The 13,818-nt window shown below is 52.5% G+C and overlaps 1 protein-coding gene across 4 annotated transcripts in view; it reads right to left on the reverse strand.

Annotated features, from left to right (window-relative positions):
- LOC110519445 (serine/threonine-protein kinase SMG1) overlaps positions 1-13,818 on the reverse strand; it is a 144,617-nt gene that overhangs the window by 44,139 nt on the left and 86,660 nt on the right. For all 4 annotated transcript variants that reach the window (XM_036939392.1, XM_036939391.1, XM_036939390.1 and 1 more), the window contains 12 exons: positions 13,273-13,502; positions 11,905-12,059; positions 10,462-10,684; positions 8,802-9,048; positions 7,983-8,053; positions 7,100-7,258; positions 6,672-6,923; positions 5,608-5,746; positions 4,231-4,340; positions 3,071-3,289; positions 729-922; positions 146-318 (listed from right to left, as the gene is read on the reverse strand). In XM_036939392.1, the coding sequence (XP_036795287.1) occupies positions 146-318; positions 729-922; positions 3,071-3,289; positions 4,231-4,340; positions 5,608-5,746; positions 6,672-6,923; positions 7,100-7,258; positions 7,983-8,053; positions 8,802-9,048; positions 10,462-10,684; positions 11,905-12,059; positions 13,273-13,502 (2,172 nt within the window). The remainder of the gene's footprint in view (positions 1-145; positions 319-728; positions 923-3,070; positions 3,290-4,230; positions 4,341-5,607; positions 5,747-6,671; positions 6,924-7,099; positions 7,259-7,982; positions 8,054-8,801; positions 9,049-10,461; positions 10,685-11,904; positions 12,060-13,272; positions 13,503-13,818) is intronic.

Here is a 13,818-nt window from a genome sequence, read left to right on the forward strand (position 1 = left end):
AGACACTAACCCAGGTCTATGTGACTGCTGATGTCCTGCAGTAGACTGGCCAGCTGTGTGGCCTCCAGGCTGCTGATGTCCTGCAGTAGACTGGCCAGCTGGAACCAGACACAGAACCCCCTCTCCCACCTCTACAGACACTAACCCAGGTCTATATGACTGCTGATGTCCTGCAGTAGACTGGCCAGCTGTGTGGCCTCCAGGCTGCTGAAGGCTGCTTGGTACTGGGACATCCACTGGTCCAGGTCACCCTGCTTCCCCTGGATCAACTCCTGGACCGTACGCTGACGAGATGCTAGCTGGGTGTGCTCAGAGTACCTGGTGGGGGGGGAGAGGGGAGGGAGAGGGGAGAAAAATCACATACAGAGCTCTACATAAGCTCTGTTCCAAGTGTGTTTCAGGGTGAGTATGAGGTGGTCTGGGGTTAGAGGTCAGGGGTTACATAACTGTGTTCCAGGGTGAGTATGAGGTGGTCTGGGGTTAGAGGTCAGGGGTTACATAACTGTGTTCCAGGGTGAGTATGAGGTGGTCTGGGGTTAGAGGTCAGGGGTTACATAACTGTGTTCCAGGGTGAGTATGCGGTGGTCTGGGGTTAGAGGTCAGGGGTTACATAACTGTGTTCCAGGGTGAGTATGAGGTGGTCTGGGGTTAGAGGTCAGGGGTTACATAACTGTGTTCCAGGGTGAGTATGAGCTGGTCTGGGGTTAGAGGTCAGGAGTGTAACAGACCTGTGTTCCAGGGTGAGTATGAGGTGGTCTGAGCAGCTCTCAGCCCCCTCCAGGAAGCTCATCTCCTCCAGGATCTTGGTGGTCATCTTGTCCCCCTGAGAGAGCAGCTTCTGCAGGGTGAGGTACTCCTCCACTGCCCCCTCCACCTGGGGCAGGACCCCCAACATCTCCTCACGGTTCTTAAACCAGTTCACCTGGAGGGAGGGGGAGGAAGGGAGGGGGTGAGGTAGTGAAGGAGGGAGGTAGTGAAGGAGGGAGGTAGTGAAGGAGGAAGAAGTGAAGGGGGGAGGAAGTGAAGGGGGGAGGAAGTGAAGGGGGGAGGAAGTGAAGGAGGGAGAAAGGGAGGGGGTGAGGTAGTGAAGGAAGGGGTGAGGTAGTGAAGGAAGGAGAAAGGGAGGGGGTGAGGTAGTGAAGGAGGGAGAAAGGGAGGGGGTGAGGTAGTGAAGGAGGGAGAAAGGGAGGGGGTGAGGTAGTGAAGGAAGGGGTAAGGTAGTGAAGGAGGGAAGAAGTGAAGGGATGAGGTAGTGAAGGAGGAAGGGAGGGGGTGAGGTAGTGAAGGAGGAAGAAAGGGAGGGGGTGAGGTAGTGAAGGAGGGGGTGAGGTAGTGAAGGAGGGGGTGAGGTAGTGAAGGAGGGAGAAAGGGAGGGGGTGAGGTAGTGAAGGAGGGAGAAAGGGAGGGGGTGAGGTAGTGAAGGAGGGAGAAAGGGAGGGGGTGAGGTAGTGAAGGAAGGGGTAAGGTAGTGAAGGAGGGAGAAAGGGAGGGGGTGAGAAAGGGAGGGGGTGAGGTAGTGAAGGGAGAAAGGGGGGGGTGAAGGAGGGAGAAAGGAAGGGGGTGAGGTAGTGAAGGAGGGAGAAAGGGAGGGGGTGAGGTAGTGAAGGAGGGAGAAAAGGAGGGGGTGAGGTAGTGAAGGGAGAAAGGGAGAAAGGGGGGGGTGAAGGAGGGAGAAAGGAAGGGGGTGAGGTAGTGAAGGAGGGAGAAAGGAAGGGGGTGAGGTAGTGAAGGAGGGAGAAAGGAAGGGGGTGAGGTAGTGAAGGAGGGAGAAAGTAAGGGGGTGAGGTAGTGAAGGAGGGAGAAAGGGAGGGGGTAAGGTAGTGAAGGAGGGGGTGAGGTAGTGAAGGAGGGAGAAAGGGAGGGGGTGAGGTAGTGAAGGAGGCAGAAAGGGAGTGGGTGAGATAGTGAAGGAAGGGGTGAGGTAGTGAAGGAGGGAGAAAGGGAGGGGGTGAGGTAGTGAAGGGAGAAAGGGAGAAAGGGGGGGTGAAGGAGGGAGAAAGGAAGGGGGTGAGGTAGTGAAGGAGGGAGAAAGGAAGGGGGTGAGGTAGTGAAGGAGGGAGAAAGGGAGGGGGTGAGGTAGTGAAGGAGGGGGTGAGGTAGTGAAGGAGGGAGAAAGGGAGGGGGTGAGGTAGTGAAGGAGGGGGTGAGGTAGTGAAGGAGGGAGAAAGGGAGGGGGTGAGGTAGTGAAGGAGGGAGAAAGTAAGGGGGTGAGGTAGTGAAGGAGGGAGAAAGGGAGGGGGTAAGGTAGTGAAGGAGGGGGTGAGGTAGTGAAGGAGGGAGAAAGGGAGGGGGTGAGGTAGTGAAGGAGGCAGAAAGGGAGGGGGTGAGGTAGTGAAGGAAGGGGTGAGGTAGTGAAGGAGGGAGAGAGGTAGTGAAGGGAGAAAGGGAGAAAGGGGGGGTGAAGGAGGGAGAAAGGAAGGGGGTGAGGTAGTGAAGGAGGGAGAAAGGAAGGGGGTGAGGTAGTGAAGGAGGGAGAAAGGAAGGGAGTGAGGTAGTGAAGGAGGGAGAAAGGAAGGGAGTGAGGTAGTGAAGGAGGGGGTGAGGTAGTGAAGGAGGGAGAAAGGGAGGGGGTGAGGTAGTGAAGGAGGGAGAAAGGGAGGGGGTGAGGTAGTGAAGGAGGGAGAAAGGAAGGGAGTGAGGTAGTGAAGGAGGGAGAAAGGAAGGGAGTGAGGTAGTGAAGGAGGGGGTGAGGTAGTGAAGGAGGGAGAAAGGGAGGGGGTGAGGTAGTGAAGGAGGGAGAAAGGGAGGGGGTGAGGTAGTGAAGGAGGGAGAAAGGGAGGGAGTGAGGTAGTGAAGGAGGGAGAAAGGGAGGGGGTGAGGTAGTGAAGGAGGGAGAAAGGAAGGGAGTGAGGTAGTGAAGGAGGGGGTGAGGTAGTGAAGGAGGGAGAAAGGGAGGGGGTGAGGTAGTAAGGGGAGGAAGATGTCAGTGGCCTGGTCATTTCAGAACATCTGGTAAGGGGAACGACAGGTGAAGTGGCGCTCCATCCACAACATACAGGACGACCTCTATAAGGAACAGAGTGCCATTTCAGACAGAGAGAGAGCTGTGCCTCCGTCTCCCACTGCTCACCTTGATCTCAGCCACGCGGGAGGAGAAGAGGGAGCGTGTGATGTCTCTCTCCATCTCCCTCTTGCTCTGCTTGTTCTCCGCCTGCTGCCCCCCCCCTCCGTACACGGCCCCGGCGAAGCCCACCTCCCCCCCGGCCGTCCAGTCCACCAGAGGGTCGTACACAAACGCCTCCAGCAGGGTCAGCAGCGTCTCCCGCCCACGACGCATCATCTGAATCACCTGACCAATCAAAGAGGAGAGGTTAGCATCATCTGGACCACCTGACCAATCAGAAAAGAGATGATTAGAATATGGTTTGCATGTTTCAGAAACTTAAAACAAAAACAAACAACAAACGTTTCAGGAATGTCTTTAAAAGTGTCAGGAATGTTTTAGAAATGTTTAGAAGTAAACAAGACTAAGTTGTAAGTGAAGTTTGAGGTGATCAACAGCAGACAAAGCCAGGAAGTTTAAATGAGCTTAACGCCACCCAAGGCACCACAGCTGACACAGAAGAGTCTCCTAAATGTTCCACTAGCTAGTACCTGTTCACAGGACAGTCTGAAGACTGTTCCACTAGCTAGTACCTGTTCACAGGAGAGTGTTCCACTAGCTAGTACCTGTTCACAGGAGAGTCTGAAGACTGTTCCACTAGCTAGTACCTGTTCACAGGACAGTCTGAAGACTGTTCCACTAGCTAGTACCTGTTCACAGGACAGTCTGAAGACTGTTCCACTAGCTAGTACCTGTTCACAGGAGAGTGTTCCACTAGCTAGTACCTGTTCACAGGACAGTCTGAAGACTGTTCCACTAGCTAGTACCTGTTCACAGGACAGTCTGAAGACTGTTCCACTAGCTAGTACCTGTTCACAGGACAGTCTGAAGACTGTTCCACTAGCTAGTACCTGTTCACAGGACAGTCTGAAGACTGTTCCACTAGCTAGTACCTGTTCACAGGACAGTCTGAAGACTGTTCCACTAGCTAGTACCTGTTCACAGGAGAGTGTTCCACTAGCTAGTACCTGTTCACAGGACAGTCTGAAGACTGTTCCACTAGCTAGTACCTGTTCACAGGACAGTCTGAAGACTGTTCCACTAGCTAGTACCTGTTCACAGGACAGTCTGAAGACTGTTCCACTAGCTAGTACCTGTTCACAGGAGAGTGTTCCACTAGCTAGTACCTGTTCACAGGACAGTCTGAAGATGCCCTCCACCCCAGTGACTCCCAGGGCCGTCTCGATGTTGTGGGTCATACGGAACGGCACTTTCTCTGGCACACGCAGGCTCTTCCCTGGAGACCACACAGAGAGAATCATCACACACACACAGAGAGAGAATCATCACACACACAGAGAGAGAATCATCACACACACACAGAGAGAGAATCATCACACACACACACAGAGAGAGAATCATCACACACACACAGAGAGAATCATCACACACACAGAGAGAATCATCACACACACAGAGAGAATCATCACACACACAGAGAGAATCATCACACACACACACACACAGAGAATCATCACACACACACAGAGAATCATCACACACACACACACAGAGAATCATCACACACACACACACAGAGAGAATCATCACACACACACACACACAGAGAGAATCATCACACACACACACACACACAGAGAGAATCATCACACACACACACACACAGAGAGAATCATCACACACACACACACACACAGAGAATCATCACACACACACACACACACACACACAGAGAGAAACATCACACACACACAGAGAGAATCATCACACACACAGAGAGAATCATCACACACACAGAGAGAATCATCACACACACAGAGAGAATCATCACACACACAGAGAGAATCATCACACACACACACACACAGAGAATCATCACACACACACACACACAGAGAATCATCACACACACACACACAGAGAGAATCATCACACACACACACACACAGAGAGAATCATCACACACACACACACGAGAGAATCATCACACACACACACAGAGAATCATCACACACACACACACACACACACAGAGAGAAACATCACACACACAGAGAAACATCACACACACAGAGAGAGAAACATCACACACACAGAGAGAGAAACATCACACACACAGAGAGAGAAACATCACACACACAGAGAGAGAAACATCACACACACAGAGAGAGAAACATCACACACACAGAGAGAGAAACATCACACACAGAGAGAGAATCATCACACACACACAGAGAGAATCATCACACACACAAACACAGAGAATCATCACACACACACACACACACACACACAGAGAGAAACATCACACACACACACACACACAGAGAAACATCACACACACACACACACACAGAGAAACATCACACACACACACACACACACAGAGAAACATCACACACACACACACATCACACACACAGGGAGGGAGAGAGAGAAACATCACACATCAGTAGGACAAACAGCAGTGAAATCCACAGAGCAACCTGTCTAAACCAGGAGGGTCGCTGCTTGTTCAAACCTCAAAATATAACTTTATGTACCTTTCTCGAAGCAGACGTTGTAGTCGATGTGCACCACCTCTCCCGTCGTCATGTCAATCAGCACGTTGTCAAGGTGACGGTCGCCGAGGCCAATGATGTAGCCCACCATAGACATCACAGCAGTGGACCTGGCGTAGGACTGTGGCAGGAGGAAGAAGAGGAGGAGCGTTCATTTACCATTAATTAGCCACCAGTAAGGTTTAATTTGACATTTATTGACGTCTCCACTTCCCAAGCATTAGTCCAACATGGCTTCCTTTCCTTCATCTGCACTAGTCAGAGACCCCTAGCCAGGTGGATCCATAGAGGAAGATAGAGGACATTTTATTTTTACATTTTACCCTACTTTTTCTCCCCAACTTCGTGGTATCCAATTGTTGTTAGTAATTACTATCTTGTCTCATCGCTACAACTCCCGTACGGGCTCGGGAGAGACAAAGGTTGAAAGTCATGCGTCCTCCAAAACACAACCCAATCAAGCCGCACTGCTTCTTTAACACAGCGCCCATCCAACCCGGAAGCCAGCCGCACCAATGTGTCGGAGGAAACACCGTGCACCTGGCAACCTTGGTTAGTGTGCACTGCGCCCGGCCCGCCACAGGAGTCGCTGGTGCGCGATGAGACAAGGATTTCCCTACCGACCAAGCCCTCCCTAACCCGGGCGACGCTAGACCAATTGTGCGTCGCCCCATGGACCTCCCGGTCACGGCCATCTGTCGAGAGAGCCTGGGTGTGAAACCAGAGTCTCTGGTGGCACAGCTAGCGCTGCGATGAAGTGTCGTAGACCACTGCGCCACCCGGGAGGCCCGATAGAGGTGGATCCATAGAGTAAGATAGAGGGACCTTTTAGTATGGAAATTAACAGATCCACAAAGATGAGTCCTCTATCCAACTCTATGAGTGGATCCTACATCCAGTCTTAGTTACGCCATGTTTTCAGATCAGTTATTTTCAGTGCAGAGGAAGGAAAGGATATGAGGAATAAGCAGCCACACAACCGGTGTGACCTCTAACCCTTGACTGACTGACAGTAAACCCCGTTTGACCTTTGACCCCCAGCTCACCTGTGTGACCCTCCACCACTCGCTAGACGTGGTACAGGAGCACCACAGCTCTTTGGCCAGCAGGTTAGGGGGCGTGGACGCCATCAGCTCCTTAAGCACATCCCTCATCACGCTGAGCGGCCAATCGCGCCGCGAAACATCCAGGCTGAGCCCCACCCCCTTCAGGGCGGGGCCTATCTTGCTGTAGTAGAGCTCACTGGGCCGTGGAACCAGAGGGAGGGGCTGGGGCTGCTGCTGGAACGAATCCTGGGCCTGGGGGAGGAGCGAGAGACAGAAAGTGATGAGAGATGAGTAGAGACAGAGCTCAAGGCCCAACAAAGTGCCTGGCATTGCCATAGTTTCAATGTTTAATGTATTGAGCTCTACACATTCACAGAGCAAGTTCCTGCAAAAGATCACACACACACCACCACCCTCACAACCATTACCTTCTGAGCCTGCAGCACGGCCTCTCTCTGCTGCCAGCGCTTGTAGAGGCCGAACAGCGGCGTGGCGCCGTCCACCCATTGGATGAGTCCTGAGCGCGTCCCCAGCGGGGTGACTGAGTAGTGACGGGCGTGGAAGTGGGGGCGCTCCTGCTGGTTCACCTAGAGAAGAACAGAGTTATGCTCTGCAGACAACAGCAGCAGTCGTACGACCACATAAAACAGCCCATATTTCCCAGTAGCAGTTAATATTACTGGATCAAGCCTTCAGGTTTAAATCACCTATTATACTACTTCTATTATTTGTTAAATCTTTTTAAAATATATATTTTTTAATGTTTGGTGTATTTTTTCACAGTTGAACAACACAGGCCCCCCATACCCTATACTCTGGTGTTGTCTCTGGCTGGATCAGCCTCGTATTTTAAATGATCGATCAATCAATCAATGATGTTACCTTGGTGAACATGGTATTGACTACAGGACGTACCTTGGTGAACATGGTGTTGACTACGGAACGTACCTTGGTGAACATGGTGTTGACTACAGAACGTACCTTGGTGAACATGGTGTTGACTACAGAACGTACCTTGGTGAACATGGTGTTGACTACGGAACGTACCTTGGTGAACATGGTGTTGACTACAGGACGTACCTTGGTGAACATGGTGTTGACTACAGAACGTACCTTGGTGAACATGGTGTTGACTACGGAACGTACCTTGGTGAACATGGTGTTGACTACAGGACGTACCTTGGTGAACATGGTGTTGACTACAGAACGTACCTTGGTGAACATGGTGTTGACTACGGAACGTACCTTGGTGAACATGGTGTTGACTACAGAACGTACCTTGGTGAACATGGTACTGACTACAGAACGTACCTTGGTGAACATGGTGTTGACTATGGAAAGGAACTGCATGATTCGCTCATCTAGGTGGAGGTCCTCCAGACCTGAGAGGGAGAGAGAGGAAGAAGGAGGAAGGAGAGAGAGGAGGAAGGAATAGATGAGGGTCAAATCAGAGAGCGAGAGAGGAGGAAGGCGGTAGAGTTAGGAGGAGAAAGGAGAGGGAGGAAGAGAGGGGGAAGGAGGTAGAGTTAGGAGGAGAAAGGAGAGGGAGGAAGAGAGGGGGAAGGAGGTAGAGTTAGGAGGAGAAAGGAGAGGGAGGGAGAGAGAGGAGGAATGAGGTAGAGTTAGGAGGAGAAAGGAGAGGGAACGCAAGAGAGGAGGAAGGAGGTAGAGTTAGGAGGAGAAAGGAGAGGGAGGAAGAGAGGGGGAAGGAGGTAGAGTTAGGAGGAGAAAGGAGAGAGAGGAGGAAGGAGGTAGAGTTAGGAGGAGAAAGGAGAGGGAGGGAGAGAGAGGAGGAAGGAGGTAGAGTTAGGAGGAGAAAGGAGAGGGGGGGAGAGAGAGGAGGAATGAGGTAGAGTTAGGAGGAGAAAGGAGGTAGAGTTAGGAGGAGAAAGGAGGTAGAGTTAGGAGGAGAGAGGGAGGAATAGATGAGGGTCAAATCAGAGAGAGGGAGAGAGAGGAGGAATGAGGTAGAGTTAGGAGGAGAGAGGAGAATTAGGTTCAGACTTCTATTCCTGCTGGTCGTCTGCCTGGAGGTTGTTCTGTCTGGAAGAGGTAAGGCTAGTTGCGTTCATCGTGTGTGTGTGTGTGTGTGTGTGTGTGTGTGTGTGTGTGTGTGTGTGTGGTCTCTACCTTTGAAGAGGTAAGGGTAGTTGCGCCCGTCGGAGCCCAGGAAGTGTAGTTTCTTGGGTTTGGTCTTGGTCGGCAGGATGGTGATGGTGTTGCCAACACTTTGGATGGTCAACGCGTCCGTTGCAGACACCTCGCCCGGCAACGCCATCTCAGTGGTCGCCATGGCAGCCAGGCGGGGGCTGATGTGGTCCAGACGCAGCAGATAGCTGGTCCTCTTCTGAGCCCTCTGCTGGAGACTCAGCATGATCTAGGAGACATTTAACACTTTCATTTAAATCCACTTCAACAGAAAAAGTACAGTAAACATTTTAAAAAGGTTACAGATACATTGGACACACTGCTGGGAGGGGGGCCACAGGGGCCCACCCTGAAGACCATCTGATTATAGTCCTATCCTATACAGACACACTGCTGGGAGGGGAGGGGGGCCACAGGGGCCCACCCTGAAGACGATCTGATTATAGTCCTATCCCATACAGACACACTGCTGGGAGGGGAGGGGGGCCACAGGGGCCCACCCTGAAGACCATCTGATTATAGTCCTATCCTATACAGACACTGCTGGGAGGGGAGGGGACCCTAACAATATGGGAGGCGCCATCTGGAAATGCCATAGTGAGACCCTAACAATATGGGTAGCACCATCTGGAAATGCCATAGTAAGACCCTAACAATATGGGTAGCGCCATCTGGAAATGCCATAGTAACAACTGACGCCCCTTTCCCAATGCATCATTGGCAGGTTTGAGCAAGTTTAGAGTTTAGGCACGGGGACTGACAGTGGCACCTGGTCTCCACTGGACCTGAAAAGGTTTCTCCCAAGTTGACAGCCCTGTCATTGAGATCAGGACAGTAACATTAGGGTAAGAAACTGTACACAATGTTTTTATATTGGCAATTATGATATTTACATTTTAAAAGTATTTATTCGGATGGATAAGATGAGGGCGAAATGAACTTTGGTTTTGATAACAAGCAGAGTAGACAGTCAGCCAAAACCAGACACGCTAGCCAGCTGGGTTTCTCTCTCTCGTCTTCATGATGCTAATATTCTCCTTGTCAATATGAGCATCTTATTTTGTACAGTTACCAATTTGAAGACCATTTGTCATTTGCTAGAAATCTCAATATCTGTGGTGCTGTTCATTTTAACGTCATCTCCCCGAGTCTACCTTTAACCATTAGTGGAGGACAATGGTAAGCTGATCCAAGATCAGCTTATAGTGGCAACGTCACCCTACCCACTCAGGGAACGGGAACACCCTACCCCCTCAGGGAACGGGAACGTCACCCTACCCCCTCAGGGAACGGGAACACCCTACCCCCTCAGGGAACACCCTACCCCCTCAGGGAACACCCTACACCCTCAGGGAACACCCTACACCCTCAGGGAACACCCTACACCCTCAGGGAACACCCTACCCCCTCAGGGAACGGGAACACCCTACCCCCTCAGGGAACGGGAACACCCTACCCCCTCAGGGAACGGGAACACCCTACCCCCTCAGGGAACGGGAACACCCTACCCCCTAAGGGAACGGGAACACCCTACCCCCTCAGGGAACGGGAACACCCTACCCCCTCAGGGAACGGGAACACCCTACACCCTCAGGGAACGGGAACACAAACACCACCACCCCCCCCACGGTCCTGGTCGTACCTGTTTGAACGGGACCCAGCTGCTGGCCGGGTTGGCCGGGTTGTGAGGGCTCTTCAGTCTCTCCAGGGCCGAGGTGACGGCGTCCCCGTAGGTCTGCTGGAACCAGGTCTCGTGGGGGGTCTCGGCGGGCGTCGTGGTGATGCTCCTCACGTGGTCCAGAGCGAACACCACGGGACGCATCAGAGCGGAGTGCTTCTCACACATGATGGCCACCTTCTCCTCCCTGACAGAGGAGACACACGGTTCATACATGTTCCTTTGACTGAGGTTACAACATACATGTTGAGACAGGACAGTGTTGTATAGTTAGCGAGTGAGAAGTGCAGAGGGTCAGAATGAAACCCCGAGACAGGGCCGAGGCTACCCAGTACCCGAGACAGGGCCGAGGCTACCCAGTACCCGAGACAGGGCCGAGGCTACCCAGTACCCGAGACAGGGCCGAGGCTACCCAGTACCCGAGACAGGGCCGAGGCTACCCAGTACCCGAGACAGGGACTAACCTCTGGTAGCCTAGGCTACCCAGTACCCGAGACAGGGACTAACCTCTGGTAGCCTAGGCTACCCAGTACCCGAGACAGGGACTAGTAGCATGTGCCCTTGTAGCGTGTGCCCTTGTAGCGTGTGCCCTAGTAGCGTGTACCCACTGTACCCTAGCAGCGTGTACCCTAGTAGCGTGTACCCGCTGTACCCTAGCAGCGTGTACCCTAGTAGCGTGTACCCGCTGTACCCTAGTAGCGTGTACCCGCTGTACCCTAGTAGCGTGTACCCTAGTAGCGTGTACCCTAGTAGCGTGTACCCGCTGTACCCTAGTAGCGTGTACCCTAGTAGCGTGTACCCTAGTAGCGTGTACCCGCTGTACCCTAGTAGCGTGTACCCTAGTAGCGTGTACCCTAGTAGCGTGTACCCGCTGTACCCTAGTAGCGTGTACCCGCTGTACCCTAGTAGCGTGTACCCTAGTAGCGTGTACCCTAGTAGCGTGTACCCGCTGTACCCTAGTAGCGTGTACCCTAGTAGCGTGTACCCGCTGTACCCTAGCAGCGTGTACCCTAGTAGCGTGTACCCGCTGTACCCTAGTAGCGTGTACCCGCTGTACCCTAGTAGCGTGTACCCTAGTAGCGTGTACCCTAGTAGCGTGTACCCGCTGTACCCTAGTAGCGTGTACCCTAGTAGCGTGTACCCTAGTAGCGTGTACCCGCTGTACCCTAGTAGCGTGTACCCTAGTAGCGTGTACCCTAGTAGCGTGTACCCGCTGTACCCTAGTAGCGTGTACCCTAGTAGCGTGTACCCGCTGTACCCTAGTAGCGTGTACCCTAGTAGCGTGTACCCTAGTAGCGTGTACCCGCTGTACCCTAGTAGCGTGTACCCTAGTAGCGTGTACCCTAGTAGCGTGTACCCTAGCAGCGTGTACCCTAGCAGCGTGTACCCTAGCAGTGTGTGACTCACTTGCGTAGCGTGTTGTTGTTCTGCACTCTCTTGACCTCGTCCTCCAGCTGCTGAATCCTGCGCAGGACGTGCATGTGTTGCTGCTGTAGGACGCCCAGCCACAACTCATCCCACAGCAGAGTCACGCGCCGCAGCTCTCCCACTAGCATCTGGACCTGGGGACCCACGGACAGACACACAGAGTCACACGTGGTTAGCACAGGAAGCTCTCCCACTAGCATCTGGACCTGGGGACCCCACGGACAGACACACAGAGTCACACGTGGTTAGCACAGGAAGCTCTCCCACTAGCATCTGGACCTGGGGACCCACGGACAGACACACAGAGTCACACGTGGTTAGCACAGGAAGCTCTCCCACTAGCATCTGCACCTGGGGACCCACGGACAGACACACAGTCACACGTGGTTAGCACAGGAAGCTCTCCCACTAGCATCTGCACCTGGGGACCCCACGGACAGACACACAGAGTCACACGTGGTTAGCACAGGAAGCTCTCCCACTAGCATCTGGACCTGGGGACCCCACGGACAGACACACAGAGTCACACGTGGTTAGCACAGGAAGCTCTCCCACTAGCATCTGCACCTGGGGACCCACGGACAGACACACAGAGTCACACGTGGTTAGCACAGGAAGCTCTCCCACTAGCATCTGCACCTGGGGACCCACGGACAGACACACAGAGTCACACGTGGTTAGCACAGGACGCCACCAGACACATCTCATCCCACAGCAGAGCTAGCTAGGACTAGGGGGACATAATTAACTGTAACACCAGTAATGAGGGGAAGCATTTAGCTGTAACACCAGTAGTAGGAGGAGGTAATTACCTATAACACCATAGTGGGGTTGTGGTAGGGGGGAAGTATTTACCTGTAACACCATAATGTGTTTGGCTGCAGTAGGGGGAAGTGTTTACCTGTAACACCATAGGGGGGTTGGCTGCAGTAGGGGGAAGTGTTTACCTGTAACACCATAGTGGAGTTGGCTTCAGTAGGGGGGAAGTGTTTACCTGTAACACCATAGTGGAGTTGGCTGCAGTAGGGGGGAAGTGTTTACCTGTAACACCATAGTGGAGTTGGCTGCAGTAGGGGGGAAGAGTTTACCTGTAACACCATAGTGGAGTTGGCTGCAGTAGGGGGGAAGTGTTTACCTGTAACACCATAGTGGGGTTGGCTTCAGTAGGGGGGAAGTGTTTACCTGTAACACCATAGTGGGGTTGGCTGCAGTAGGGGGGGGGGGGGGAAGTGTTTACCTGTAACACCATAGTGGGGTTGGCTGCAGTAGGGGGGGGGGGGGAAGTGTTTACCTGTAACACCATAGTGGGGTTGGCTGCAGTAGGGGGGGGGGGGGGGGAGTGTTTACCTGTAACACCATAGTGGGGTTGGCTGCAGACAACTTGTCCACTATCTTGCTGTAGCAGTCATGCATCATGGCCTGGTCCTGGCTGGAACACAGCGCAGGAAACTCCTCACCCCGCCCATCTTCCTCCTGGGAGGCGGGGTTACTTCCCAGCGTCCCCTCCCCTTCCTCACACAGCCCCTCCCCCTGCATGCTGCCCAGGAAAGTGGGCAGGGCCGACGGGAGCTTGTTTCCTGGGAGACAAAGATGTTATGGCGAGTTGAGTGTGTGTGTGTGTGTGTGTGTGTGTGTTTTAGAGGTCGATCGATTATGATTTTTCAACGCCAATACCGATTATTGGAGGACCAGAAAAATCCGATACCAATTAAATCGGACGATTTTTATATATATTTGTAATAATGACAATTACAAAAATACTAAATTAACACTTATTTTAACTTAATATAATACATAAATAAAATCAATTTAGTCTCAAATAAATAAACATTCAATTTGGTTTAAATAATGCAAAAACACAATGTTGGAAAAGAAAGTAAAAGTGCAATATGT

Source organism: Oncorhynchus mykiss, chromosome 12, assembly GCF_013265735.2.
Source record: "Oncorhynchus mykiss isolate Arlee chromosome 12, USDA_OmykA_1.1, whole genome shotgun sequence".
Classification (NCBI taxonomy): Eukaryota; Metazoa; Chordata; class Actinopteri; order Salmoniformes; family Salmonidae; genus Oncorhynchus; species Oncorhynchus mykiss.